Genomic DNA, 27,205 nt, shown 5'->3' with positions numbered 1-27,205 from the left:
GTTTAAATATTTATATTGAACTCAATCCGTTTCCACGGCATGACGATGATGTTGCCCCGCCACATTCGCTAGCAGGCAGCCTATTTTCGTTGAATGGAGCCATTGCATTTTAAATCTACGCGGATCTGGCTGCAGGTTTTATAATTCAAGCACGAAATTTTACTATTTCCTCCGTTAGGCAGCGGATCTAAACGTTTCGCATCGATGACCGCATTTTCTGGGATTCGTGTAATTCTTATCCACAATCTCGAGTTTACCGGTAGTCGGATTTCTGGAGCTGCCAACCTCTTGTGCGACGAAGTGACTAATATTATCCGATTAGGGCTGTAAACGCTACTTGTAGCTGTATTTAAGGCGTTAGAGTATTTCGAAGTATCCATCGGTAGATTTAACACCGAACATAGATATACAATAATACGAAAGTATATTGCAAATTTTATTCTTAGCGATACAGAGAGAATTGAAACTTAAACGAAGGTACGTCTTATCTCTAAACTATCTGTCCCAATGACGGACGTTACTCCATGAGCATACCTTGTAATACCAACTTGTACATAATTGACAAGCGCAAATCAGTTTTCCTGGAAAGTTGAACAGATAATCGAGGGCTACGTAAACCCTGAAACGATTACGTCAACGTACATTGTTGGTTCGAAGTTGCGTGGGGACGCAGAGGATCCCATAATCCGGATAGAGGTAATCTTCAGGTGATGAAAATGCCGGCTCGTTCGGAGACAGTGTGCGTTGCGGAAGCAGCCCTTAACCCTCCATTACAATGGTTCTTAACCTGTTACCTCAATCTAAACTCATGAAAGATCCACTGGACGGTTAAATAATCAGTCCAAGGTGTATTTACGATCGCTGAAGAGGATCTTAACCCGTTTTCCGTCGATCGAGATAGCGCCTTAGAGCACGTACGTGTGTACAGATAGCGACGCGTGTTTGTAAGAAAGTGGCAACCAATTGTAGTTCAGAAAGCAACGATTCCGGCTTCCAGGCTGCCACGCGGTGGCTTCGGCCTCTCCGACGAAAGATCTTATCGACTAATTGGAGCACCATGCAAGAGGAAATAGAGGGTTCCCCGAACCCCTCGCATTCTCTTTCAAGAACGGTGTCTCCTCAACTTTAATACAACGCAGCGTCGTCTTCGACCTCTCCTCTCGCGTAGGAGCGACGGCTACCTAATTACGATCTCCTCTTTCCGTCGGAATTACCGGCTCTAGCCGGCTATCTACGAGGAAAAAAGATATTTGGCTTGGTATCATCAGCGATGCGTGCATGAGGGATCTTGTCTTTGGTTTATCGTTGGCGGTTCAGCTCTTTTTTTTTTTCACCTCTGTCCGCCTCTGCCAGACCAGGATACCGACGGCTTCCTGCGAGATCGTATCGATTAATTAGAGGGTCGAGGCGAAGTGTCGGTCGGGTTTAACGAAAAGAAAACGATACTCTGTGCAGTTTAACGGCAGCGTTTTCTGTTTCTTGCGTCCCTTAGGGATGGCGCCGGTGTTGGATTCCGCGAGAGGGTTGAATAGGACGCGACCCTAACGGGATTAGGATTTTTGTTTTTTTATTTCTTTGCGTGCACTTGTAAATATGAGGCTCTTCGAGATCGTCTCTAAAGCCCCTTTTGAAGAGCCTCATATTTACACGTACACCGTATTTTCTTACGAAATAATGAACTCGATGATCAACTCTAATAACACACAATTATAATTTAGTTCAAGCCCCGGTGTCGTGCGGTGAATATTCATCTTTATGTTATCTCGCTATCCGTGGATCGGGCGCGGTTAATTGTACCAGAAAAAAAAAAAGGATAAAAGGGTAATCGCTTTATTGTGACTAAATTTTACTCGCGAAACCGGAGCGTTCCGCTAATGAACAACGTGATAAGCATAAAGTGCGCGAGCCATGTAACCCACCTTTTACCTACTGCTCGTGCTTGTTTCACTGCTGCTGGAAAACTCTTTCTGTTCGGGGTATTACGTAACGCTTTCCTTTATGCGTGGCCTCGTAGTTACTTCTCGCATCGGTTTCATCGCCGTAAGTAAACAAACTCGACGATTATCACTGGGACTCGGGGAATTTGTACGTCGCTGTTTATAATTTTATACGCTTCTTAGATTGTCAATAGTTGCGTGCAAATAAACCTCGCGCTAGATTGGAGACACGTATGGCCGACTATGTGAGCGCATCCCTCGTACGTTTGCACAAAGGATATACTATATTACTGTTTGCGTTACAGGACTACGGTTTGAGGTGGATATTCGGGAACAATTTCAATCTGACTTTCTCGTGCCAATTAGCGCTGTGTGTGTTTTCTTCTTGCGAGTGGTATCGCGGTTCTCTGTTTTCCTGTATCATTCGTCTGGTTTGAAAGTGGAGTTTTCCAGGGGCTATTTTTACTACGGATACGAGTGACTGGGCTACTTTATGTTTGTTTATTATTATTTGAGCCCCAAATGGAACTCCCTGTTGGGAGTTATATGGTGTTTACACGAGTTTTCTTATATTCTATGGGTACATGTGCTCATTCGTGTATTATGTTTCAAACATTTGTAGGAAAGAAACGTTATTAAGAAAAATTAAAAGTCGTATTTTCTTTATAATCAAATTGTCAGTTTACTTTACCAAGATACAGAATTAATTTCTGCACCTAATTTCATTCGACATTATTTCGACGAACACACCGTCGCAGTTCGACCGTTCTGTTTTCCAACGCACGAGAGTCCAGCATCGCGCGGGGAACGCATTAGATCGCCGGTGGAAGTAAACGTTGGATCCTAAGCTGGTCGTAAAGTTTCCCGATGAGAATATATGATCGGAATACTCGAAAATCCGCTCGTTACAGATCACACTTCCCTGGGAAAATACTTGTCGATATCCTCCTCGGGATTCCGTGACACTTGCTCTCCGGTGCACCAATCCTCGCGTGGCCAGCGTGTGTACGTGCATGAACCATGAACGCGAAAAGTGAGTGAAATTCGGTCATGCTGTCGTAGTCGCCATTCCGATGCTCGAACACGTCCGCTCATAAGTCTCTATGCGGAATAAGTATCCACTAGCTATCTTGCTGACCACCGTAGAATTTTACGGGAAAGAATGGTTTCACACTCTCGGGTATACCTGAGACGTATACGTGTTCCTGGAGGCAATACACGTACACACGCGAGTCGTCTGTACACGTACACCTCCTCCACACTCGCACGGATTTTTCCTGTCTACTTCGGAGCCGTGAGAAGTGGTCGCGAGCGGCCCACGTGAATTATACAGACCGTCATAATTTTCCCGTGGTTTTCCCCGTTAACATCAATGCAACCGCTGATCAATCTGTATTACCTAGCGCCACGCGAGGCCGCGTTTAGCTCCTTTATCGCCTGGTCGTCACGTTGGAAGAATATCCCTCAGAGGGTTGGAAAGACAGACTTCTAGGAGAGACTAACTTCTGTTAGTAGTAGGAAATGAAAACTTGCAAGACTTTCCGCAGCCACTTTTAAACGAATTTGTTTTGTATTCCTAGATCTGTAATATTTTATTTTGATTTTCTATTCGAACTGTGATATTAACCGAATGTCTCGTTTTTGTTTCAGGTGAGTCAAGAGATCCCTAACTTGGACGAAACCATAGCTAATTTTCAAAGATATTTCTCGATACAGGTATTTATTATATCTACCGATTATTAACAAAGAAATGTTAGGTGATCTCAAAAAGATATAAGTATTTTATGGACTTTTGGCATTGTTATTTTGTTGTTAACGTTTTTGTAGTAACGCATCAAGTACCACTTAAAAACAACATCACTATAGCAAACTTGAAAAAATATAAAATGATTTCCGCGCACTGGGATAATGTGCAAATAATTGCCACACTGTTTCTTCTCTAAATAAAATTTTAACGGGGCAGTATTCGCAAGACGTGCAGATAACGCGGCACAACAATTTATCCTTTCCCAACGAGTGGTACAAGTAGCCATTTTCAAACGGTGTCCCTCCGTCGTACGGCGGGATGAAATTACCATTCTCGGGGGCAATGAGTCGAAACTGTATTTGCAGCGAAAAAGGCATCTCATCGAGAACGGTGTTCCGATAACGAGCTGCTTGCTTTTACTCTCAGGGCATTAAGCTCGGTGGAAAGAGCTCGTGCGAAGTTAGGATTATTACGGGATTAAAGTGGTATAAACAGCTGCGTTATGTTTTTAACGCTGCGCCCGCGAGAAACGGGCAGGGGCGCTCGTAAAAACGTCGGGTGGGCGTAAAAATGTTAAACATCTGCGAAAAGCTATTTCATTATCGCGATAAATTGCGAGCGACGTGTAAATGTTGGGTGTTTGGGGATGGAATGATCTCTTTTAGAACTATAATGGGATATAAAATATAGAAATAGGAATCATACACTTTTACAAATTTTACGCTCCCATGAGTTTATCCCGTGTAATCACTAATAAAAGTTTGCCTGGACTTACGATGTTCCCTCGGAAGAGACATCCGAGTGAAAGGGGTTGAAAATCGTCACAGGTTCCTTTCTGTCCACAATAGCCAACTACGTATAATAGAACAATAACCAAACACACCCAACGAAACATGTGCCAAGCCAGGTATCACGAGGTCGTCCAAGTACAGTACACCGATAATCGGTCTAACGACGACGCTCGTCTGAAAACAGGCTGCAGCTCAAGTACCGCGGGGGAGCGATCGACGCTTCCGTCATTGTATCAGCGACAAAGAGCTGCGAATACCAGAGGCCTTGAACGGCAAGGAAATTCCTTAAAGCCCTAAGAAAAGGCGTCTGCCGCGGGATGGCTGGCATAGCACCCACGAGTAACTGGCGCGCGCCAGTTCAGAATGACAAAAGAGGCATTGTGCTCGCACGTGAGATTTCTGCGAGTCGGGTAACGCCCCAATCACTATATAACCTGCGCGTATAGTTCCAACCCTAGGACGTATACATACACCCGCTGAGCCTCTCTCGCTTATCGCATCGGGCCACGACATCCAGTCAGCTCTCTGCGTCGGAGCACCTTCTCTCCTTCACGAAATCCCGAAACCTGTTCTGCCTGCATGCCGCGCCGCTGTCGTCGGCTGACCCGCTCCGTTTGAAGCCAGCGCGTGCTCGCGTGCGACCGGATAAAGGTGCTCTTCTAGCGAATAAGCGAACTACCTCTCCGTTGGCGAGAATTCTCTTGTTGTACCATGGCACGTAACGATCGAGAGCACGGTTGCTTCGCAATTACGCGGCGACACTTGACCTAGCGCGATGATGCCGTACGAATATTCGCATTCCTCGCGACACGGCGCGTGCATGTGCCAGCTACGTCTTGATTGCGAGAATAGAGGCGGAATTTGGCGGCATTCGAGTGCTTGCTCCAGTCTGGGAAGAGATTTTTGGTGGTCGAGTCCAACTGTTGTTTGATATTTTTGAAAAATATAGGTGACGTAGATTGGATGGGAATTTTGGAAGTGGACTGTGTCTCGAAGGGAGGATAGGTTAACTTTTGAGTCGTGTTATAGTAGATTATGATGGTAAAAGTAACTCGAGTGAAAATGTCCCTTGTACGTACTTGCTACAGACTAGAGTTTGAAGAGGTTTCGAGTACTCATCCTCGATGAATAATAATTTTGTCCTAATACGAGTGAAAGTGTTTCTCAGTGCTGAAGATCTAAAAAAAAAAATGGAGGTTTGCTCTCTATCTGTAACGGTTAGATCGACGCTGGCAGCAAGAACCAACGGATGGTATCATCAGTGTCGGATCCCTGACATTAAGGATCACTCCACTGTCCACTCGAAGCGGAACTTAAAGCGTCTCTAGCCTCGGGCTGACCGCAACGGGTTACCGGGAGAAGGTGAATCACTGCCAAAAACTCGCTACAATGATTGTTCCGAACTGATTCATCCCAACTGTTTCACGACACGTTCGGCGAAAGGTGTGGCGAAGAAGCAACTCACCGAGAGAGAGAGAGAGAGAGAGAGAGAGAGAGAGAGAGAGAGAGAGAGAGAGAAATTTGCTTCGTTACTAGGCGTGCGAACAAGTAATCAACCTCTTCTGATCAAAGTCGACGTTTACCATTGTTATAATACACAGCGAAACAATCATCCTGTTATTCCGTTTCCTCGAGTAAATTACAAATGCCAGATCAATAAAGTGATAATTTCTCTTAAGTCAAGACGTTCCTTGCCTCTTGTCGTGCAATAGCTGAACGTTTTTATATTTTATACCTTTTTTATGCGTTTCTTGAACGCTTGGTAAGGACGGCAAGAAAAACCGAATCAGCAGAATCTGTTAAACTTACCCTCGCACTAGGGGTTTAACAGGGCTGCGTCAGTGCTGTTAAAGTGCCTCGAGTTTTGTTGGTCGTAAAAAATAACAGCAGTTTTATTAAAAATATTATTTTATATAATACGTTCCACATAAATTAGTGCAGTGATACTGAATAGGTAAATATACTATTCCAGTTAAATACGGAATATAATATATAGAATCTTTATATAAATGTAGGAAAAACTATTGAGTGATTTGGCAAAAATACAACTATATGAAGAACCGCCACCGAGGCCCTCCCTGCTTCTTTCTGGAGGTTTTTCGAAGTACTCAGGAAGCTACCATAAGAAACTAGGTCAAGAAGCCCCAAATATATCCACTGTTTGAAACAGAATATCATATATATACCAACAAATTGAAACTACTTTTCCGGGAGTATAAAGAAATAGTGGATTACTCGTTCGTACGCCCCGGGCTACATCTGCCTCGTGCAACGAGTGCTTGTCACGGTCGCATAGTCGAACGTGTTTTATCCCCCCGCGTTGGCGATAAATCACGTCGAATTTAACAAACTTCAGCGTGCCAGCCATGATAATACACATATTCCCGGAAAATTTATACGTTCGTATTGCGCGTCGCTGTTGGCAATGCGTCTTTTTTTTATTATACGTCGACCTCGTTCCTTTTCATCCTTTAATTATTGTTTATCGCGGTTACGCGAGCTACATACGAGCCCGCGGCTCCTGCCGCGTTTTCAAGCAGAATTTCGCCACCACGACCTAGTCACGCGGGCAAGTCAATCATTCAACGCGAAACGAATTCCACGAAGTCCCGTACAACGTTTGCGGTAATACAGTCCACCCAGTTGGGTTTTCAGCGGTACGTCGGCGCCGTTTAATTTTACATACGCGTGATTTCCCATCCGCGATACGTTTTACGCCGCGATAATTCTCCCAATCGCTATCCTCTGTCTGAGCATTTCTATGTGTCTGTTTGTTATTGGAGATATATGTACAAAAATTCGATTGATAGTAATTGCTCTTTAGTTTCGAGTCTGATTAAAAATTCAGTCTAATTAGAAGACACCTGAAAATTCACTTCAATGAAATGCATCTCTATCGGTACATGCTGATCTCTCTTAATTAAAAGACATCTGCTTGACAACGACTGATTTGCGAAATTGTGTCGAGACTGCTATCTCTGATAAACGCTTGCGTGAGCCGTACGAAGCATTTGGAAACGGTAATTTTATTCGGAACATCCGACAGAATCGGAGAGCGATCAGTAGCGAGTGCGTTGGTCGAGGATATTGCTCAAAATAACTCGCGAGCTTTAAATTAACCAGCAAACAATTTATCGACGTTGATAAGCTTTATGAAAGGTTCAGAAGGAAGGAAAGTGACTCCCGGCATAAACTGTCCGAACGTGCTTGCCTTTCATCGCATGCCAGACAGAGAAAGAAGAATTTTTTGTGACTGTTACTGCAGATGAAAAGTCGATGTATTCCTGTCGATAATGTATTATCTCGTGTTGTTCGAAGGGATCCTGCGAAACAATGGCAAGAACCAGCATTTTCGATTATAGAGGTTTCCATCGAGTTGTCATAATTTTCCATACGCGGATTTCCACCTTACGCGAACTCTCGCGTGCTGTTCGCTTTACACGTTTTTTGTGGTCACAATTAGTTGATCGAATTTCAGAACTGCACTTGTACCCTACACCCTCCTTTTTTTTGTCTTTGTTCGGCATCCGTGCAGCTAGTTCAAGGGCGCGCCTTTATTTTTACCCTTGCGCGTGCACGATCTGGTCTCGTTTCCAGTTCTTTTTTTTCGAGTTTTAATCGTTTTAATTCCGTTGTTTTAAAACCACACGCGCGCGCTTTGTCACGCCATGCGCGATTCCGAATATTCCGCATAATTAGGCGACGTTCGCTCGAGTTTTGGTTCCAGGTTGCGTGGATCGAACCGTCGACGTCATCTGTTTCTCCGACTACGTTTATTAAATCTCGATTCTCTGTTTAAACTTTCAGGTATCGGGTAGGGTCGACGAATCGCCATAAGTGAATATTTAAAGGAAAAACCCCCCGTTTTGTTATTCGCCGCCCCCCGGAGTTAATCGATAAAGTTAGGAACGTCAATGCACCGCCGTTGGGCGAGTTAAAAATGCACCGTTGCATATTCAACAAGTTAATTCTATTTTCATCGCCGTGGGTCGATACACTTGACGCTGCGCCTCTTATTCGCTGGCACGCACGTGTTGTCTCACGACCAATTAGGGTGCACATGATATATGCACAATATATATATAATAGGGTGAGTGTAGAGTTTCTCTTGCGATTTCTGTGTTAGTTTTGAAAAATGTTTGGATATAAACGGTATGAATACTTACGGAACTGAGCGTATGTTTTAATTTGATTCTTCTTGGAATTCTTAGAGGAAATACCCAGCGATAAATGAGATATGGCGCGAATAGTGTTTTGGCCAGCTTCTTGGGATTTCCTAGCATTATGCGTCGGACGCCACGTTAATGCCGTATCCCGTTACGCGTTTGATGCACTTCGAAAACAACCTCTCGGTATCTCCGCCGGCGGCTGCGAAGAGTTAGTCTTCGATTATGTTCCCCAAGGAGCAATCCACGAAATAGCTCTCGGTCGGGATGGTCGAAGTAGCTTGAACGACGGTTACCGGGGTCGTTTGCTCGCATTTAAATGGAGCAAAGCATCGCCCCGATGGCACGGTGAAGTTCGCGACTGCATGTGTTCTGCCCGGCCACGGTTTTCCTGCTCGCAAGAGCGCATCCATCCGGTAAAATTGAATTAACACTTCGGAGACCCTTGAAAACCGCACAGCCGTGATTTCCGAACGCAACGCGATCGTAGTTTTAGATTTCGGTCAGCGCCGTGTCTATTTCAGGGCTCATTTCACATTCCCCGAATCGAATTTATCGATACCCCGGCTACTGTTGATCTAAACGATCCAATATTTCACAGTTACCTGCCCAGGCCAGTGGTGACCAACCCTTTTGTTGGTTAAACCTTAGCAGACCTTAGCAATAGTTTGTGGTTGCTATTGTTTTGCTTTCAATCAAAGTTTCCATGCCTTTCGGAAGATTCTCTAGTATCACAGATGAAACCTTGGACAATAGTATTCTTCGTATTCCTTCGTGTTCTACCAATTGGACATGGGGAATTTTAACAAGATTACTCTCTGTTTAACACTAAACCTACCGAGGTTTAATTTGTATCAATTTCTACTATGACAAATGCGCTTAGACATTTTTTTCAACTACCGATAAATGTCTGTGCTACTTTAACCAACCAGAGCTCCGAAATGCGATTTTCTTATTTGGAAATCGTATCCCGTTCGAGCAACGTACCGAATGAAATTCGTACAAGAACATCTGGGTTCCGTTTCGAAATTTCCGTTCGACGTTCATTCCGTGCTCGTATTCCGGGCTCATGCACAAACGCACGTACGTTTCCGCTTAAATTGACACTCATCCTCCGAGGAACCTGACGAAGTGTACACCTGGCTCGAGGAACGAGGAGCCTACGCGTAACTGTCGACTATCACGAGAGCGGCGAATAAGCGCGCCGTGACGACGAATACGGATCAAGCTTAATACCCGAATGATCCCTACCCACTCGATATGGAATCGGCACCCACGCATTCGTTCCGTTTTTTGACATTTTTTTTTTTTTTTTCGATCGCAGTCGGCTTTCTAGCGAAGCGTCGAACAGTTCCTGTTTTACTAGCTATAATCGTATTACCAGACGCTTGTAGAGCCACTTCTCGTGGATTACGTTGCTTCCCTTGGGAGCTTTTAATTTTTACGGACCCTTTGGCCAAGGGGTTATAGCGCTGGATGATTGAAACTCATTCGGCATTACGGTTTTTCCTTCGATCTCTTCGTTTCTCTAGCTTGTGTTCCCCGATGGCGACGCAGCAGAATTAAAACGACTGTTGCCACTTCGTTTGCCATTGTCCACGGTGTCTTCTGTATATTTTAATGCGTGACATTTCTTTCGTTTCTAACCAGTTTCTATTATATTCTGATGAACGTTTCCATGGAACGATAGCGAAAATGTTCATGAATTTTAATGTAAGCATTTTAGGCTTTCTTTGAGGTGATTTTAAGTTTTATGGACTTCTTTGGCTAATGGTAGAATGACAATGGATGCGATTCGCAGGCCATCTGTCTATCGATGGTACGAAAATTGTGCGGAAAATCGCGACCGTGGACGCGGCGGGGGCTCTTAGACGGCAACTGGTGCATTATATCTCCGACGCTATCGCGAGTGCAACCCTCCGATATCGCGAGCCGCAACTTAAGGAAAAGAATTTTCGTTTAGCGTAGAAGAGAAAGCCTTTCGGTAGATTCGAGCGGAAAATTGGAAAATGGTTTATCGCGTGGCTCGGCCGCGAGGTTCGATGCATTTTTGCCGCCGCCAGATTTCGCCGGGGCTCGATACGCGTTCTGACGCGTTTTATTAAAATCCACCACTCTGCGTTTCGACTGCGAGCCACGCCGTGTCGATGGTCGAGGCACGCTAAAAATTTCACGGAGCCGAACAATATTTATTTATTTATTTATCGTTGTATAACAAGCAGCGGTCGCGGGACTGATTTGTTTAGGCGCGGAGATTGGGGGTGCGTGTCATTTAGGCTACTAGGAAAATTCTAGGAGACCTGGAGAGATGAGGATAGCACAATTGAAAAGTAACAAGAGAGGAAAGTAGGCAGTCAGAGTTCTCTTAACCTTGCAAAGAGGAGCTTTCGATTCTACATTGTGAAATCAGTGCCACGTAAGGGAATTAGGGAGAAGTCATTCTTAGCTCAGTGTCTTGATACAGTAATCCAACAAATAGCAAAGTCAATGTAGTATAGCTAGAAAAGAAGCCTCAAGGTGCCCCTTATCGGTGCTTCTACCTCACCGAGGTTCTACTTGCTTCCTTCGCCACTTTCAAAGGCGATGTAGTACTTTTTCTAGAGAAAAAGCTTTGATGGCGCCAGGACTGGCGCTTTTACTTTACTAAACTCTGGCGAGTAAACGGATCGACTTGGCTGGAGGAAGAGTTGTTCCAGAAACAACAGCCAGCGGTCTCTTGGTTCTCTTGGTACTTGCTACTTTGGCACTTTGATCTGCTCGTTGACAGAACGATGTCTCAAGTTAATTCCATCGGATTCATCGTCTCGCAGATGAACCAAACGACAGGACCATTAGGATGAACATCAAGTCAACTCTCGTCTTAGATTTCAAGCATGATTGAAACAATTATTTTTTCAAAAAAACCGTCCATACTGCAACGGTCCTATTCACTTTTGATTAAACGATTTCACATTCAATGGTGCATACCATGCCGGTTGTGTAGCGGTCCCCAGTCGGTCGAGTTAAGCTGAGGAGATTCTACTAGTCGGGTTAGTATCTCGAATTGCCAAGATAATTGACTTTTTCAACTCTTCTCGATTTTTTGTCATTCCTCTTCTCGCCAACCGAGAACGGTAACCGTCGACTACTTCTACCACTTCTTCTTCTTCTTTCGTCTTAGCGTGTCTGGGTACCCGGCCAGAACTTTATTTTCCCCTCGCGGTGGCTCAAGGATCCCTGGCGCCGCGTTTTTGAAGTAAATAAAACTTTCCGCTAACTCGTTTCTCTTTCTGTTTGAATCTCTGAGTACCGATGACAGACACTGTGAATACGCAAGAACCCGTACGAACGAGCGGGATATCGAACGCAACCGTCTGCTAGATCCAAACGGGGGAAAAGCGGCATGAATAATTAGGCAATTCTGAACGAATTCCACGATTACGCAGGAAACATCAATACCGCGACTTTTTTGCGGTAGGAAATACCGAATGGTTGACATCTGTTTTACGTTTCTAATACCGAGTACTGACGAAAGTAATTAAATTCGGAAACTGAACATCGCAACTTTGTAGCGTTAGTGAATTCGCGTCAACAGCGGTCGCGAATGTGTTAATATCAAACACGACTTCGCATGCTCGCCTATAGAATAGTCGGTGTTACAACTGCGACGGAAACAGATTTTATTGACGGCAAGAAAATCGATGTTGGACGACGCTATTATTATTCCAATGGGCTGGACTATATCACGCAAGAACGACAAGGTCCGTCGCGACAGTTTAATACTTAAAGACCCGGTCATGCGTTAACGCGAGCTTTTGCGCATTACGTTTAATACTCGGCCACGAGTTAATGCACGCTTTTGTTTATTCAATCTAATACCCTGTTGCGTGTTAACGCCTGTTTTTGTTTATTGCGTCTAATACCACGCTTGCTGATGCGTGCTTTTGTTCGTTGTATCTATTATCTGGATTAGATATTGGCGAATCGAGAAATTATTTTCAACGAATGATTTTGTGCTTTTAATACGCTAGGTTATTCGGTTATTAAGTCTTGCCGGACGGTGAAGTGACGTTGGTAGGTCAAGAGTCTTGAAGGATTCAAAGGATTATAATATAATTGGTTCGTCAAAACTGTTTGTAGGAAATATATAGAGAATTACCAGATAAATCTCAGGTCAATTTCTTGAGCAAGCAATTGCCTGAATTTTTATCAGGAAAAGCTCTATTAAATGATGTATATCGCATAGTGATTTATGCATGACGGTGCACCGTCCTATTTCAGCCGAGTGCCCAGACAGTTCTTGAACGAACGATTTTCTAATTGATGGATAGGTCCTGCATAACTTATTGCCTCTGGTCTGCTCGAGCCTCGCATTTAAATTCGCTGGGCTTTTTTTTCGGGTCCACGGACAAGCATTTGTTTATTGTATAACATTACATCCGTAAACAGAATTGTACTTCCTGTAGAAATAAAAATTGATCTATAATTATACCTAATAATAATTACAAAAGAATTGAAAAACAGATATAATCCTGGAGGAACGTCGACGAGGCACCAGTTCACGCACAACTTTTTCGTTGCTTCGCAGTCTTCGATCGATCCCACATGTTACAGCACACCCTGTATAGGAGCTGGTGCAAATATTTTGCCAGCACATGCATACGCTCACCTCTGTGCGGAGTGATTACATACATATGTAGATGGACGGATCTAATAATGGAAATTATGTCCGGGTATACGTACCGTGTAATATGGTTGATCTATTCGCACATTCAGTAAACCATCCTATAACGCGGTGCTACAATATAATACTATACGTATGGCCACTAATATGGCCGGTGGTCCACCGTGTGAATACCGAAATTGTGACCCATCACGTGGATCATCAGCCTTTTTACTGTGGTCCACCGTATGAGCCACGTGAAAATGGCTCAGTCTGTGTACCTACTAATTTATTCATATTTCCAATGTGGAAGTGATCTTGATCTATTGCTGTCACTTGTAAAATATATATATATATATATATATATATATATATGAGCCGTTCATTGCACAAATCGATTAACTCCCACCGGTCGCATAAAAATTGTGACATTACCGACGATTATTTTTCAGTTATTCTTTCTTATTAATTTTATATAGATGAATTTTAGATTGCAATCCTGAACATTTTGTTTAATGGAGTTAATCGATTTGTGCAATGAACGGCTCATATATAAATGTATACAATTTATTAACAAATGAATGCATGAAAAAAATGGCTTGCAAACCATTTGAAACGTAAAGACGAAGCAGAGAATCCGCAAGTGCACGACAGTTACCTCCCCAAGGATACTCGGTCCCGCGAACGTAAACAATTTGAAACCTCCCGGTCGCTTTGTGCGGCCAGACATATTACCATATCCGAGCGTGCGTCCTCGCGCCCTAAAATCCATTTATATGTGTATATGCGCGTATTAACATAGTAACCCACTTATGTATATACATTTATTATATATATTATGCATTATATGTAGATTATGTATATGCTCCCGTATACATAAGATCGCGGTTCGCGCACATAAGCATCAATATGTCCAATATTCAAGCCTCCGTAAATACATACCTATACGCACCCGGGAAACGGTATTACGTGCATCCACGACCGATATAGGTCGGTTATAGGTAGAGGGTAATATTCGAGGATGCCGAAAGCACGTTCGAGCGATCGATCTCTCGGTCTGGCCCTCCCTCTTAGCGAGTCTTACGCCGACACGAGCTCCTTCGGTTCGCGGTGCCGGTTGCATTCGAGGGTTGGAGACTTCAGCGTCGCCAGGAGAGAAGCACGACCTGCTCCTGAAAGAGGGTAAGGAGCGCAGGACTGGTCCGCGGAGGAGCAGGCAAGACAGAGTGTGGAGTTAGGGTGAAACGAAAAGGGCGGGAAAGGGAATGCAGAGTGATAGAACGGGAGGAGAAACGGAGGAGAGGAGAAGGGGTGGCTCTCTGAGTAGGTATCTCAACTTACGATTGCCTCGGGGGCGTGCACAGAAGTGCAAAGCAATCGTCTCCCTGGCTCGACCCTGTGGCTATAGGTTCTTCTGGAAACGGTAACGTATCGAAATACATGCGGGGGAAACGCTCTGCCCTGGCGTTGCCCTCCGTGCTCTCGCCGTGAGCTCGTGAAATTTCGACGATCTTTTCCTCGATCTTCGCCCCTCTTTACGAGTTGCCGCGCGCTACACTCTGAAACCGAGGGAACCTGGACGGTAACTTCGAAATCTAAAGTCATCGAATATGCCCCATACAAAGGGGGAACCCAACCTCTGATTTTCACCCTTTGCGCTCTATGTGGTCCGCCACGGTGTGCTCCAGCAACTCCAGATCGTGAGCTAGGGGTTGTTGCGTGTCGCTGTAGCGGCACCTCAGAGGCTGGGACACGAACTTGTACAGGAGACCCTGGAGGGCGAAGGAAAGGGTTTGGAACTTAGAAGAGAACTTTCTATATTAACTTGTGCACACTGTTGCAAGGTATATTAAACGGCTTATTTGTTTCTTTGAATTGAACACTGTAAATGGAGAACGAACGATACAGTTGGTAGATTGTAGTAAATGAACTAATAACAAGAAAGAAACCTTTGGGACAACCTAATGTATGAAAAATATAAACAATATAGATATTAATACAGTTCTTTATTGTATTTAAATGGTAGTATTTAATAAAAACACCACTGATAAAATGCATCGTTTCTTTTCTTCGTGATAAACAAACAACGCAAGATACCTTCGAAAGATGCAAATGGGTTAATTGTAGTCTCTCGGGTCGTAAAGACACTTACTCTTGTGTATTTTGTTGCCGGCGAAGCCGTGCGCAACCACCATCAGGGGATCCACCCTTAACAAGATAGGACACCCTGCGCAAGAGCACCAGGGTTGTTCGTCTCGTCCCTGCTTCAGCCCTTCCGTGTTTCGCGAAAATGTACGAGCGCGCCGAATTCCCGCCGAGCTGGAATTCCCGTTGATCTTTTCCTCGATCTTCGCCCATTTCACGAGCTGCTGCGGCGCCGATCTCTCTGTGCCCTCGACGCTTACTTGCCTCCCCGACACGGTGGATGCACGCGCAATTAAAGCGGTAAGAAATTGAAATTTCGCGCTCACTTCCCGCGCCGAACGGCTCCGTTACGTCCCCCGTAGGAGGTTTATCCGTTTGTTTTGTTCGTGGCTGGGGATTTATGGGAAAGTGCAAAACAGTTGTTCACGGTGAATTTATGAGTGCGGATCTGTTGCGAAGGGGATAAGTCGGAGGGAAGTGATATATCGGACATCGGAAAGGGCAGTGTCATAAATAAGGGAAGAGAATCAAGTTTCTTGCACTTTGCGCGAAGAAGCGACGAGTAGTCGTTCTTGAGGGATGAAAGAATTCTGATTTTGTGTGGGGTATTAACCCGTTGAAAGGGGCTTCTTTATCCGAACGTAATCCGAAATTCTAAAAGTTGGGACTGAACATCCTCTACAATAATCGTGCGCAGTTTGATGAGTGACTCGTGTCAGCGCAGCGCCGAAGTAGATTCGGTGCGCACTGGTCAGACAAGGAGTATCGAATTCCGACGAGAATGGAAACTTCTATCGATTTTAATCTTATTACGGTTAGTATAGTTGGGCAACGATAGACATTCGCTGAAAAACAAAGTAATTGTCCGTCGTACACAATCCTTCGAGTATAGATTCTCCACGAAACGTATCGAGATACATGGATGGCCGGAAGGGCGGAACGAGTCAACGTTATCCTCTTGTTTCGGACTCGAGTTACGATAGGAAGATCTTCGACTCGTGGAATTTACGCGAAGTGGTACGCCGTCGCATTCTTTCGATTCTCGTTGTTTACGAGATATTTTGTTGCGCTCGAAGGGAACGGTTGGGGAAAGCACGAATTTCGCAAGCTGGAACTGGGTTAAGTTCAGTTGCGGGTAGAGTTTAGTGCGGCCGAAAGAGAAACACTGACTAAACGTTAAATCAGCTGATCTCAACTTGTGAACTATTCTTGATAGTTGGACTGGGAGCATTGTTAGCCTAACGTCGAAATGTACCTTTGCGCGTGCCATAACAGTATAACTATGTATATTATGGATTCTCTCGAACGACCAGCGGATTGTAACGACCACGGATCATTCCTGATGTACACGTAGCTCGGGGATTCCTCTGTGTGGGAAATAGTTGAAGGAAGGTGTTTCGAAACAATAAACTTTCTGCTCCATTTGCACTGAAAATGATCGACTGATTAAAACTCTATTATTCCATCTCTGCCAGCTGGGTTCGTTATCTGTATAATTATTACCAAAGTTCTCCCGGTGAAATAAACGAGCAACTAAACTTCGTTCGGTTTCCACTCATAAAAAAATCGAAACTATAGAAAATTAATTTCTATTTTTAGTACCTTTTTTCCTATTTCCATGTTTTAATTTTTATCTGACTATCTGTATATATATGTTAATTTCTCATTCCGAGCAAATTGATTTCCACCGTCGAGTTTTTCCCGTTTCTCATTATGCAATTCGTAAGGCAATTATATAAAGAGTGCGACAATTTGCGTTCGCCTATGTCTTTTAGGTATTACTTCTTCACTTTTGAATTTCATTAAAATATTTTCCCTTTATTTCGCAGCTGAGCTTCTAAAATTGCAGGAAAATATAGCCATCCTTTGGCTTTCTTTCCTGTGTCAATCGACTACATTAAATAATCTACATTTTTTTTTTCGTCTCTTGTTTCCATCTTCTCTTCAATTCCCAACACGCAAACAATTTTTCGAAGCCACAGCTACGAACTAAAATAAAGACTGCGGAAGATTGACAAAGTTATTGCCAAACCAAACAGAGGGAAGGGAAATTGCCGCAACCGAGTCATACATTTGATTAATTATGTACCAGAAACCGGCAACCCAAGAATTTTATTGATACGAAATATACGAATTTGCTGCGGGGAAAACGATTTTAAATGCGAATGATATAATCCAACGGGAGTAAACTCGCTCGGAAATAAGTTCATTTGCGTGGCGCCTGAAACTCGCAGTTCCGCAATGCGATGAGTCTCGCGGTCCTATTCCGTGGCTGTTGATCTTCTTAGGAGCGCTAATCTACCGGTATATATTAATTCGCGTAATTTCCCGTAGCTTAACGGTAGCTGGAGTAGAAAACCTCGTCGTCGCATCGGTGGAGTCTCGAGAATCAACCGTAGAAAAAAGCTCGAATTACTCAAACTTTAATTTTAATTGGTTTAACATTTCAACTTCTGTCGTCGAGTCGCTCGTTCGATATCGAGATTAAAATCGAATTAATTTCTAGCTTAACAACAATTTTATCTTTAAGAATTTGAAGTAAAAAAAAATAAGAGATTAATTAGAACACAACTTATTCGCAAGTTTGTCATCTTTTATTGATTTATGCTAAATGAACATTTATCGCGTGAATGCAATACAATGGATAATCTTGCAACGCAATCCAACGGTAACAAATTATCTTGGAAACCTTAGAATGCAGAGATACGTACGTAGAACAGAAAGCAGAGGATTCTCGTTACTTTACACCCTCTTGCTCGAGTTACGCTAAGAAAACATACAATTTACGAGAATCTCCCGAACTTGAGTGTTTTCATTCCCTGTTAATTGATTTCCCTTACAATCCTGTCGACATACCTAATCCTTTTCTCACTTACGCGCTGGTTTACATACTTTCTGTTTGGATATCTAAATTTTTATTCTTCAATGTAACTAAATCCAAAAAGTATATGTGATCGTGAATATTAGTAACTACTAATGTATAATTTAACTGCAATCAATAGACTGTATACATTTTAAATGATTACAGATATAATTTTGTCAATAAGTCTTGCCGTCAACTATCGATTACGCTTCTCGCACGTTGTTTGTTATCAGCATTCGTATCACAACATTCAACATTACTCAAGGTTTTGTTTCTACAAGGATATTCGATGCGTTGGTCCCGAATGATATTTGATGGTGGAAGCTTGCTAATGATTTGTATATGTATTTCTATTAGGAGGAGAATTTACCGAACGAATAATTAGGAAGACTTTTTTATCATCAGTATGAAACCAGACATTGAACGAGCGATTGAATGATGTATGCGGTGGTATAGCTAAACGTGTTAATAATGTATTTATCACTGCGAAACTAATAAAGCGTAATGCATTTTCTAGACGTGACCAAACACGAATAATTTGAATTTAATTCGAAGGTAATAATGAATGGTTATTGCTTTCCACATTATTTAACGATCCTCAATACCTAAATAATCATTGTCACGTAGAAACTAATTATTCATATTTTAATCAACGTGGTGGGGTTTATTCGGTTAATTAATAATCAATTTTCTCGTGACGCACGAAACGCAATTGACATTTAAGATGTCGGTTTGAATATTTTTGGGGGTTATTTATAAATACCTTAGAAAGTTATATAAATAGTTTAATTTAAATGGCATAATATCCGTAGATGTACACAACAGACACGTATTTCATATACATTAACTTGAGAAACACGGTTCTGAACAGAACACGTTTAAAATTCTAAGTAGATGTAACAGAATATCATAATTGCTTTAATTATCTTTCTTTTCTTCAAAATTATTATAACTATAGCCGAATGCTTTCATTTCTGAATGCGATAATGACCTCTTTCGTCGTGTCGAATAATCGTCGCTCCAACCATTAGATCCATTTTACTCGTCTCTTGTTAGATCAGCAAAATTTTCAATTGCGGCTCGATTTTCGCTCCCATTACTGTCGAGATTTCTGGAATCGCATTAAACCCTTCGTTAAACGTTCGTTATTCTGCACGTGTGCATCGAGACATCGTTACACTACAACCTCGGATTGATATGCGCCTGCCCTTCTCGTACATATTACTTGCAAATGCTGATTTATTAAATACAATTTATTTTTCTGCTTATACAGAAAGGAAGCTTGCTAAGAAAATGTTAATTCCTCGAAAGTGTAGTATACCTCAAAAATGGCTTCTCAAAAGTATAGTCGCATCGCGTCGACGGTTCGTTTTCGCGACGATTCGTGTGTTTGGAGGCAATTCAGGGGTCGTAGCGTTTCCTTGGGGGGGAGGGGGGGAGGGTGTGTGTGTGTGTGTGTGGAAGAGGGGTGTCGATGCGCTTTCAGTGGCCAGGCATCGGCCACATTCCCCGTTCAATCTTTCGAAGCGATTCGCTGGCAACGAATGGACGCTAATAGTCGATAAGGTTTGGTAAATTCACGGGAATCGGAATCGATCGGATGCCACTCACGGGGATGCCTGGTCGCACCAAAAATCCTCAGATCGCGGTCGTTTGCAACGCTCTCATCCTCTATATACCGAATACTTCGAATAGAATTCCGGAACATTCTTGACGTCCGTGACGTAGCTATCGAATTAACGGTGTGTACAAACCCCCGTTGAAACGACGGGGTTTCTCCTATCCGTTCGTCGTAGTTGTCGGTTTCTCTGCAGCAGTTCGCTCCTACATACCTGCGGTAGTGTCAGTTTTGCAGCTTTCTTCGGGGAACTATTCCGAACTCGCCGGTTGTGAACGACTCCCGTCGATTACATCCACTGCGCGCGGCCGTCGTCGTCGTCAACGGCGGCGGCGTCGCGCTGCTTTCTTTGCTGGCGAATTCCGTCCGTAAACGCGGAATCTCCGCGCACAATGAGCGACGACTTCGGTAAATGGGGATTTGTGATTCAACGGCAGCGCCTTGGCAAACCGATGGCAGAGCCGATGCCCAAGCAACATCACTGATACGTGCTGTTATTGTTATACCGTACGGGCTGTATAGCGATGTCTAGACACCGTAACGCGGTAGTGGATAACGATATTTCAATATACGGTGTAATAATAAGTGACGGATTGGGATTGGTCGGTGTGGCCGCAGACTACTTGAATTATGCAAAGCGTGAATGGGAATCGAGGGTAATACGGGCGTTGGGTTTATTATACGAGGTAGAACAGTGTACGAGGAGTGCTTTTGTTTGTGAGTTATGGAAGATTAGCGGGATCTGTGATGTTAGTTTTTTGTATGTAACGTTTATTATTCGGCCTAGTTAAGAGCACATGGCCTGGTGATGATATTGAGCAAGATAGAGACTTCTGATCGTAAATATTTTATTTAAACGATGAATAGTTAAATTTAGGTCTAAAACCACCCAATTGAATTTAACAAACCTACCACTTTTACTAATTATGAATATTCGTTTCTAGAAATTATATCAAACGAAGAAAAAGAATAAAAATCAGCATAACTGCGTACGAACTTTCGTATTATCCTGTCCATAATATGTGGGTGCCATTTCTGAGACGCGCGTAAAAACGATAATATAACCTCGCATAAAGATAAGTCCTATTCGACCTTATTTCCAAGTTACTTGTATCTCAATAATTCTCGTTTTAAACTTCCCAGCGTTTTCACACAACTATGCTCGCTATCAACGCTTTATACCTTATGTTTAGGGTTCCGAATCGCCCTACTTTCGCATGCTTCTGTTCCACGTGCTACCATCGCACTCGAACGCCCTACTTTGGCCTCCGATAGAAGCAATCGGAATAAACGTAAACCTACCAACTAAAACGTGGCTGTTATGTAAAAATCGCTGAGCTTTCGTGCATTTCAAGCTCGTCCTTCTCAAGAAAGAATGATATCACATAAGGGAGATGTTGACACAAGGGATGCCACGTGTGCTTTCTTAAGAGTTACTTTGGGAGATGGGTTACAGAGAAAGTTTTGCAAACAACGTTGCCAGCTACTTTAACTACATTAACGCCTAGCAGAAATGCCAGGTCACAGTTGGAGTAACTTTTGCTTCTTATTAGACCCGCGCCTAAAGGGTCTTCTTGTTTGTTCGCGACTAAAAAGGAGACATTATCGATCGGACGGCCTCTGGCCGCGTTTAAAGTTTAAATAAATGTTCCGTCGTCTCAACTATTGATATTCAATCTTTGTTCGCTACAGATATTCCGTGAAGTTTGATCAACTTTCGTTCCCTGTTCTTAGTTTGAAACAATAAATAAGCGCGGGCCGAAAACAAAGTTTACCGTAGCTGTCATCCGTGCGTCTTTTTTCTTCCTTTTATTTTTCCATGGAAATTTGACTGGGTGGGCTGACACGGTTCTTCGCAGAAATTGGACCCTCGAAGCGGAGACCAGACTAGTAAGAAAGGACGATATCGTCGCGAGGATAGCATGTAACGAGAATAATTGTCGGGGATGTTTTATGCATCGCGGTGATTTCGTGTTCAGCTGTTTGAAGTAGTCGCGTTTGACAAACTTTCTTGTAGCGGGAATCTTAAATTTTTAACGGAGCAATTCCTCCTTCCAGTTCCCACTCTTTCAGAGAAGTTTGCAAAGATCGCGATCGAATTTGGTTTTACGCGCACGCAGCAGTGAAATCGTGTTCTTCCGGATTTGGACTTTCCAGGCAAGCCAATGTCTTTGATAGCAAATAAATGTATTTGCCCTGGTTTCGTGGTACCTTGAACAATGAACGGTTGGTTTATTCTTGAAACGTCTACTTCGTTGGCATCTTCTACGAAAAGATTGTCTGTCGCGGAAAATAAATAACAACAGTGTTGCGCCCCCGCAGGTCCACGCACCGTGTTAATTGAAAACACAATGTTACGCGTATTTCAAATTTATTTAAAATACATTTGCACGTTTAAATATTGTAATTGGAATTTGCGTCGATAGGAATAAGCGTAATATTGGACATTCCCAATACCGACAATTTACGATGGAAAATGTTACCAATTGAAGCCTTTATTGCGCATACCACGAGAAATATGTTTGATGTCCCCCGTTTGATTGACAGATTTCTCATTAACTGAAATGGAGAATTAACGGCGGACTAATTAAATGTACAATTTCAGAGGAACGACCTATAGTGGATGGATTACTTATACACACATCGAACACCTGAATATTTTCGTCACTTATGTGTAAATAAAATCCTCCAACCTTTAAATAATTTCCAATAATTTCGCAAGAAAACATATAGTTTACAATATCGACGTAAACTTAACAAATTTGTTCTGTTAATGAACAGTACCTCAGTCGCGAATAAAATTGTTGATTATTGTTGAGCAAAACAGAATATTTTCTTAAGATGAAAATCATCCCAAACGCTATCAAAATTAAACAATTCTTCCAGTATGGCTCTGTTTTCAACTACAGAACCGCAATACCTAACACAAAATGCTCCTCTCTCCATTACTCCCTGATCCGTGATTAATAAACAAAAGCCTCGAATCGCGCAATATTTCCCGACACACCCTAACGTTCCCCGAACCGCCTCTAGCGTTCGATTCCGCGTAGCCCCACTTCACCCGGCCCCATCGCCTCGAGATCCCTCCCAACGAGATCAATCTAACGAGCACCCGTGGTTTTGTTGCAGATGAATCATCGCGACTCATCGGCGCAGAACTCGGCAGCCGATTCGCCGGCAGCTTCGACACGGGTAAGTTTCTATTCCCATCGGCGCGTTGCGCGTACACACTCGACTCGACTATTTAAGTACACGGCAACGGAGGAAAGTTTCGGTGCGCGTATCGAGGCGACGCAGAAGGAAACGTGCAAACGACAACGAGGGGTCGAGTTGGTTGACCCCGCGTCTAGCGACCCTATCGCGGGCTCGTGTGTCGGATATCTTGAAAATCGCGTGGGTCAGGGCGTGGTGGCGGGGCTGGTCCGCAATCAGACCGACCCGGGTGACCGCCACGAGGAAAACGTCCCTCCTGGTCGCCCGAATGCATCCAACGTCCAAGACTTTTCCTTCGTCTACTTTCCCCCGTCACGTACCGGCTCTCAGCCGTTCTGATTAGCGGCAAATAATGCCCCGTAACAATAGCCGCTGCTCGATACAGCTTGTTCGTCTCACTTATGCCAGGCGTTTCGTGTTCATAACACAGACTCGTGAAGGTACGTGTACTTAGCACACGCACGACCGTGTACGTGCGCCACGGTTTATCGCGTATGTCCTCACATGGTTGATATACGACATCGTGTGCGTGCTCCCCCGTGCGCATGCATCTCTATGATCTATGCTCCATTACTTGGCCGCGTACGCGTGTACGATCGCGCTGTAAGGTGGTGGTGAATCCCCGTGGCAGCGCGCACATAGGTCGTGCCCGCGTGAATTAGTGACTGCGTACACGCGATATCCGCGCGTCATTTCGTGGATATGTCCGATGGAAGCGCTTGGTACGCGCGCTGTGTGCTTTCGCACGTGCCTACCTAGGTATGCGCGTCATACGGGCCAACGAGACTTTGAACTGATGCCTAGAATAAATCTTTTATTTTTGGTGATAGAGATAATAGATTAACTAGGTTAAATCTCTGCGGGGGGTGTTGGAATTCTGAAAGTTCCGAAACTGAATGCTTCAAAACTCATAGCTCACCAAATCAAAACTATCCAATTTTCGAAACATTCAACTTATGGTCAACCTCCAGCCCTAAGCAGACATCTTCTCTCCCTCCAGTATAAAACTCCACCGGCAACACTCGTTAAAAGTCCCCCAGCATCCCCCACGTCTGACTTTTATCGAGGAGTTCTTAAACTCCTGTGGTCTCACCCTGTACATGTAACTGGGCACACGCGCGAGTTTAGGATAAGCGGAGACCCAGGCGAATATACGAGCGTCAATGTTACAAGACACGACGCGAAGGGACGAGCGTGTTTACCGGCGTTGACTCGACCCGCACAAACGTCGACGCTGTTCGACGTGTGCGTGATTGCGTGCACGCGTGCACAAGACCCTTTGTACTCGGGATTCGACGGGGCTGCCTTTGCACTAGCGGAGGAGACACGAGCCAATCAATCCCCATCTGCTTTCGGTTTCGCCCTCCCCTACGTGCGCGCTACCCTCGCGCTCTACGTCTCCGGAATTTCGATGATCTTCGCCTGGGAAACAGATTTATCTCGCCTGCTTTCCTTTCTCTTCGCCAACGGTAGCTTTCGAGTCCCTTCATCGATTCCGTGGGGGTGCCTCCGCACTCTAGCATCGCGAACCCCTATGTGTTTCTATCTCGGCCGTGTTTCGCGTGCGGGTAATTTTATTCCGCTTGCAACGGATGCCTAGCAGTGGCTCTTCGTGCCGCTCGTTTCCCTGATACCCTGCCACGCTCGATTATCGCCCGATTGGCTATTGCGGCGCACCCCTGTTCCTCGCTGAAATTAGGATTCGTTTCTTGGGGATTTTGAGCTTTATATTTCGCAGCTGTGGTATCTGATTATTATTCGAAATGGGTGTTATTTATTGACAATTATGCAGATGTAGAAGTTTGACAGAGTGATTTGTAGGATCGTAGGAAACGTATAAGATTCTTTTGCTCGATAGTTATCTTCTCCTTTCGACACACTGTCATCGCTCTATCTTAATTTGTCCCCATCTTCAATTTCACTATCGTTAAATTTGAGTTGAACACTGTCCCTTGTCGAGGGAGCCACCCAAGGTAAAAAAAAATAATCGACTTTATGGTAAGTGCGCCTTTTTTCAAGGCTTAATAAATGGTCTCGCAGTTATAAGATATCGACATCGAGCCCGAGAGGATAGCTAGAAGCACCCTTAGCTGTCATTCTTCCTCGGTTCCCTTTTTAATCCAGTCAGTCGCCTTGTTTCGAGAGCCCTTATCGCGCTTGATCCGTCGTTTGTCATCTTGTCAACGGCCAATAGCTCGTGAAAGCCTAGCCTGGTTTTGGCTGCGTTCCGAAGAACTTAAATAGCTTTTTTGCTACATGGCTGTATTATCGTCCGTATCTCGGCGAGGATTTCGTGCTCAAAGGAGGACGTCGTTAATCTCACCGAGACCAGATTGGGGTTACCGCCGGGGTGAAGGTTAAGGTCGAACTTTCGAATCGGTAGTGAAACACGGCGTTAACGGAAAATCGCCTAATTTTCACGGGATAACGGCGGTCTGGACCTTTCCCTTATCTTATCTCCTCTTCGACGGGCTGCGACTGAATGGTGTACGGTTCCCAGTTAGACCCTTGCTTGAGTTGTATTAACGGTGAGATATAGCTCCAGGGGAAAACGTCCTCAGCATTGATGGAAACTGGAGTTAAACGGGAGTTTTAAATAATTGACCACAGTATCCAATGTATGTAAATAACTTACCCCCTTTTCATTACATAAAGTTATTTGGATACATTGGTTTGACAATCCTAGGAAAAGAATAACCCTATTCATTAGACCTTGAACCTAGAAGCTTATAGCCTCAAGGTCTCGAAACTCTTCAACGCCACGCTAAACTTACTCTAACTGAATCGCGCGAGGGAGGGCTGGTTCGATGACCGTGCCTACTGGATGCGTAGCGCCAGGAGAAGGATAACCCTTGCCCTTGGTCCATGGCTTTAAGGTCTGCGAACCCTCGTACGACATGCGCGTAACTTGCACTAACTGAGTTGTGCACCGTCGAAAATTGACCGCCTCCTGTCGTTCCTGCGGAGACCTCTCTCAAAGACGGCACATAATGACTCAAATTACAAGCAATGTCTGCTCGTGACCTCGCAGGTGTCTAATTGCGTGCGGTTGCGGCCAACTCGCAGGTTGGCGTGCGGCGGTTTTGCGAAACCCGTCACCTGCAGCCTCGGCTGCGAACGGTCGCGCAGGTACACAGGAAACGAGAAACAACGAAGCGAACGACCTCGTAAAATTCCGGCGATTTATGTCGCATTTCCTTGTCCGGAACTTTTGCCATCACGGTAGGTGCCCGTTTTGCGGCTTTCGGGATACGATTTCTCTTTATTTGATTTAACGTCGCGCCCGTAGGAACGCCTTGCGTTGCTGGCCGTCAATCGTGTTTTAAACTGTTGTCGAATTACACTGGGTTGTGCCAATGGCGTGGACAAGTTCTTTAGGGTCTTTGGCAACGAACGTAATTGCTGTAACGTTACCATAGCAGTGAATTTTGGTATTACAAATTAAACCTGCCTAACGCGAAAACTTCAACAGTAACGAACAAACATCTCGAGTTCTCTCGTTCGTTAAATACTCGTCGCTACGGAACAAGATTTAACCGCTTCATATTTTCCACTCTTTACAGTCATCGTTAATAACCATAAAAAAAAAAAGAAAATGTTGCGTTACTTCTCTTTAGTAACAAATATTTGTCATTAGTTTTTAGATGTGGGATCCACCTCGAGTTTCTTGGCAATTTAAGACAAATCGGTTCCTATTTGCGCCTGTCCTATTTCACTGAGGCCTCCAGTTCGCTAAAGATCCTAATTTTCTTAGGGATTTGTTGTACGTCAGCTACATACATTCATGGTTTGTAGACAATCTTAGTGGACAGCGTTGTCGCTATTGTCCTGTCGTCGGGCGCGTGGACGTCTCATTCTTTATTAAAGTAATCTATCTTGGATGGAATGCTTTCGCGTTTCCACTCGAGCGTCCGCGGGGATAAATTTTTCGAAATGTCCGCCATCCATGGCGTATTCGTTCCGCGCGACACGAATTTATTAATAACGAACGCGTAATTGATTCCGTTGTCCGATCTGAGTAGCGAGAAACCGGGTAATATAACAAACGTAAATATGTACACCGTGAACAAACATTGATTATTA

General features: G+C 44.0%; 2 protein-coding genes across 8 annotated transcripts in view; both read left to right on the top strand.

Moving 5' to 3' along the window:
* The window catches only part of LOC128888228 (endocuticle structural glycoprotein SgAbd-2-like), a 469,661-nt gene that overhangs the window by 229,484 nt on the left and 212,972 nt on the right, over nt 1-27,205 (top strand). The window lies entirely within an intron of this gene.
* The window catches only part of LOC128888209 (leucine-rich repeat-containing protein 4C-like), a 261,312-nt gene that overhangs the window by 54,077 nt on the left and 180,030 nt on the right, over nt 1-27,205 (top strand). For 4 of the 7 annotated variants that reach the window (XM_054144897.1, XM_054144896.1, XM_054144901.1 and 1 more), the window contains 2 exons: nt 3,588-3,653; nt 23,039-23,101. The exons of 1 other annotated variant lie outside the window; for it this stretch is intronic. In XM_054144897.1, coding sequence (XP_054000872.1) covers nt 3,588-3,653; nt 23,039-23,101 — 129 coding nt within the window. The remainder of the gene's footprint in view (nt 1-3,587; nt 3,654-23,038; nt 23,102-27,205) is intronic. 2 more of the 7 variants (XM_054144900.1, XM_054144898.1) reach the window with 1 other exon arrangement.

The sequence above is a fragment of the Hylaeus anthracinus genome, unplaced genomic scaffold (genome assembly GCF_026225885.1).
Source record: "Hylaeus anthracinus isolate JK02 unplaced genomic scaffold, UHH_iyHylAnth1.0_haploid 11989, whole genome shotgun sequence".
In the NCBI taxonomy this organism is placed as follows: domain Eukaryota; kingdom Metazoa; phylum Arthropoda; class Insecta; order Hymenoptera; family Colletidae; genus Hylaeus; species Hylaeus anthracinus.
The sequence above is the reverse complement of the archived record's forward strand: the minus strand, read 5'-3'. Positions and strand labels throughout refer to the sequence as shown.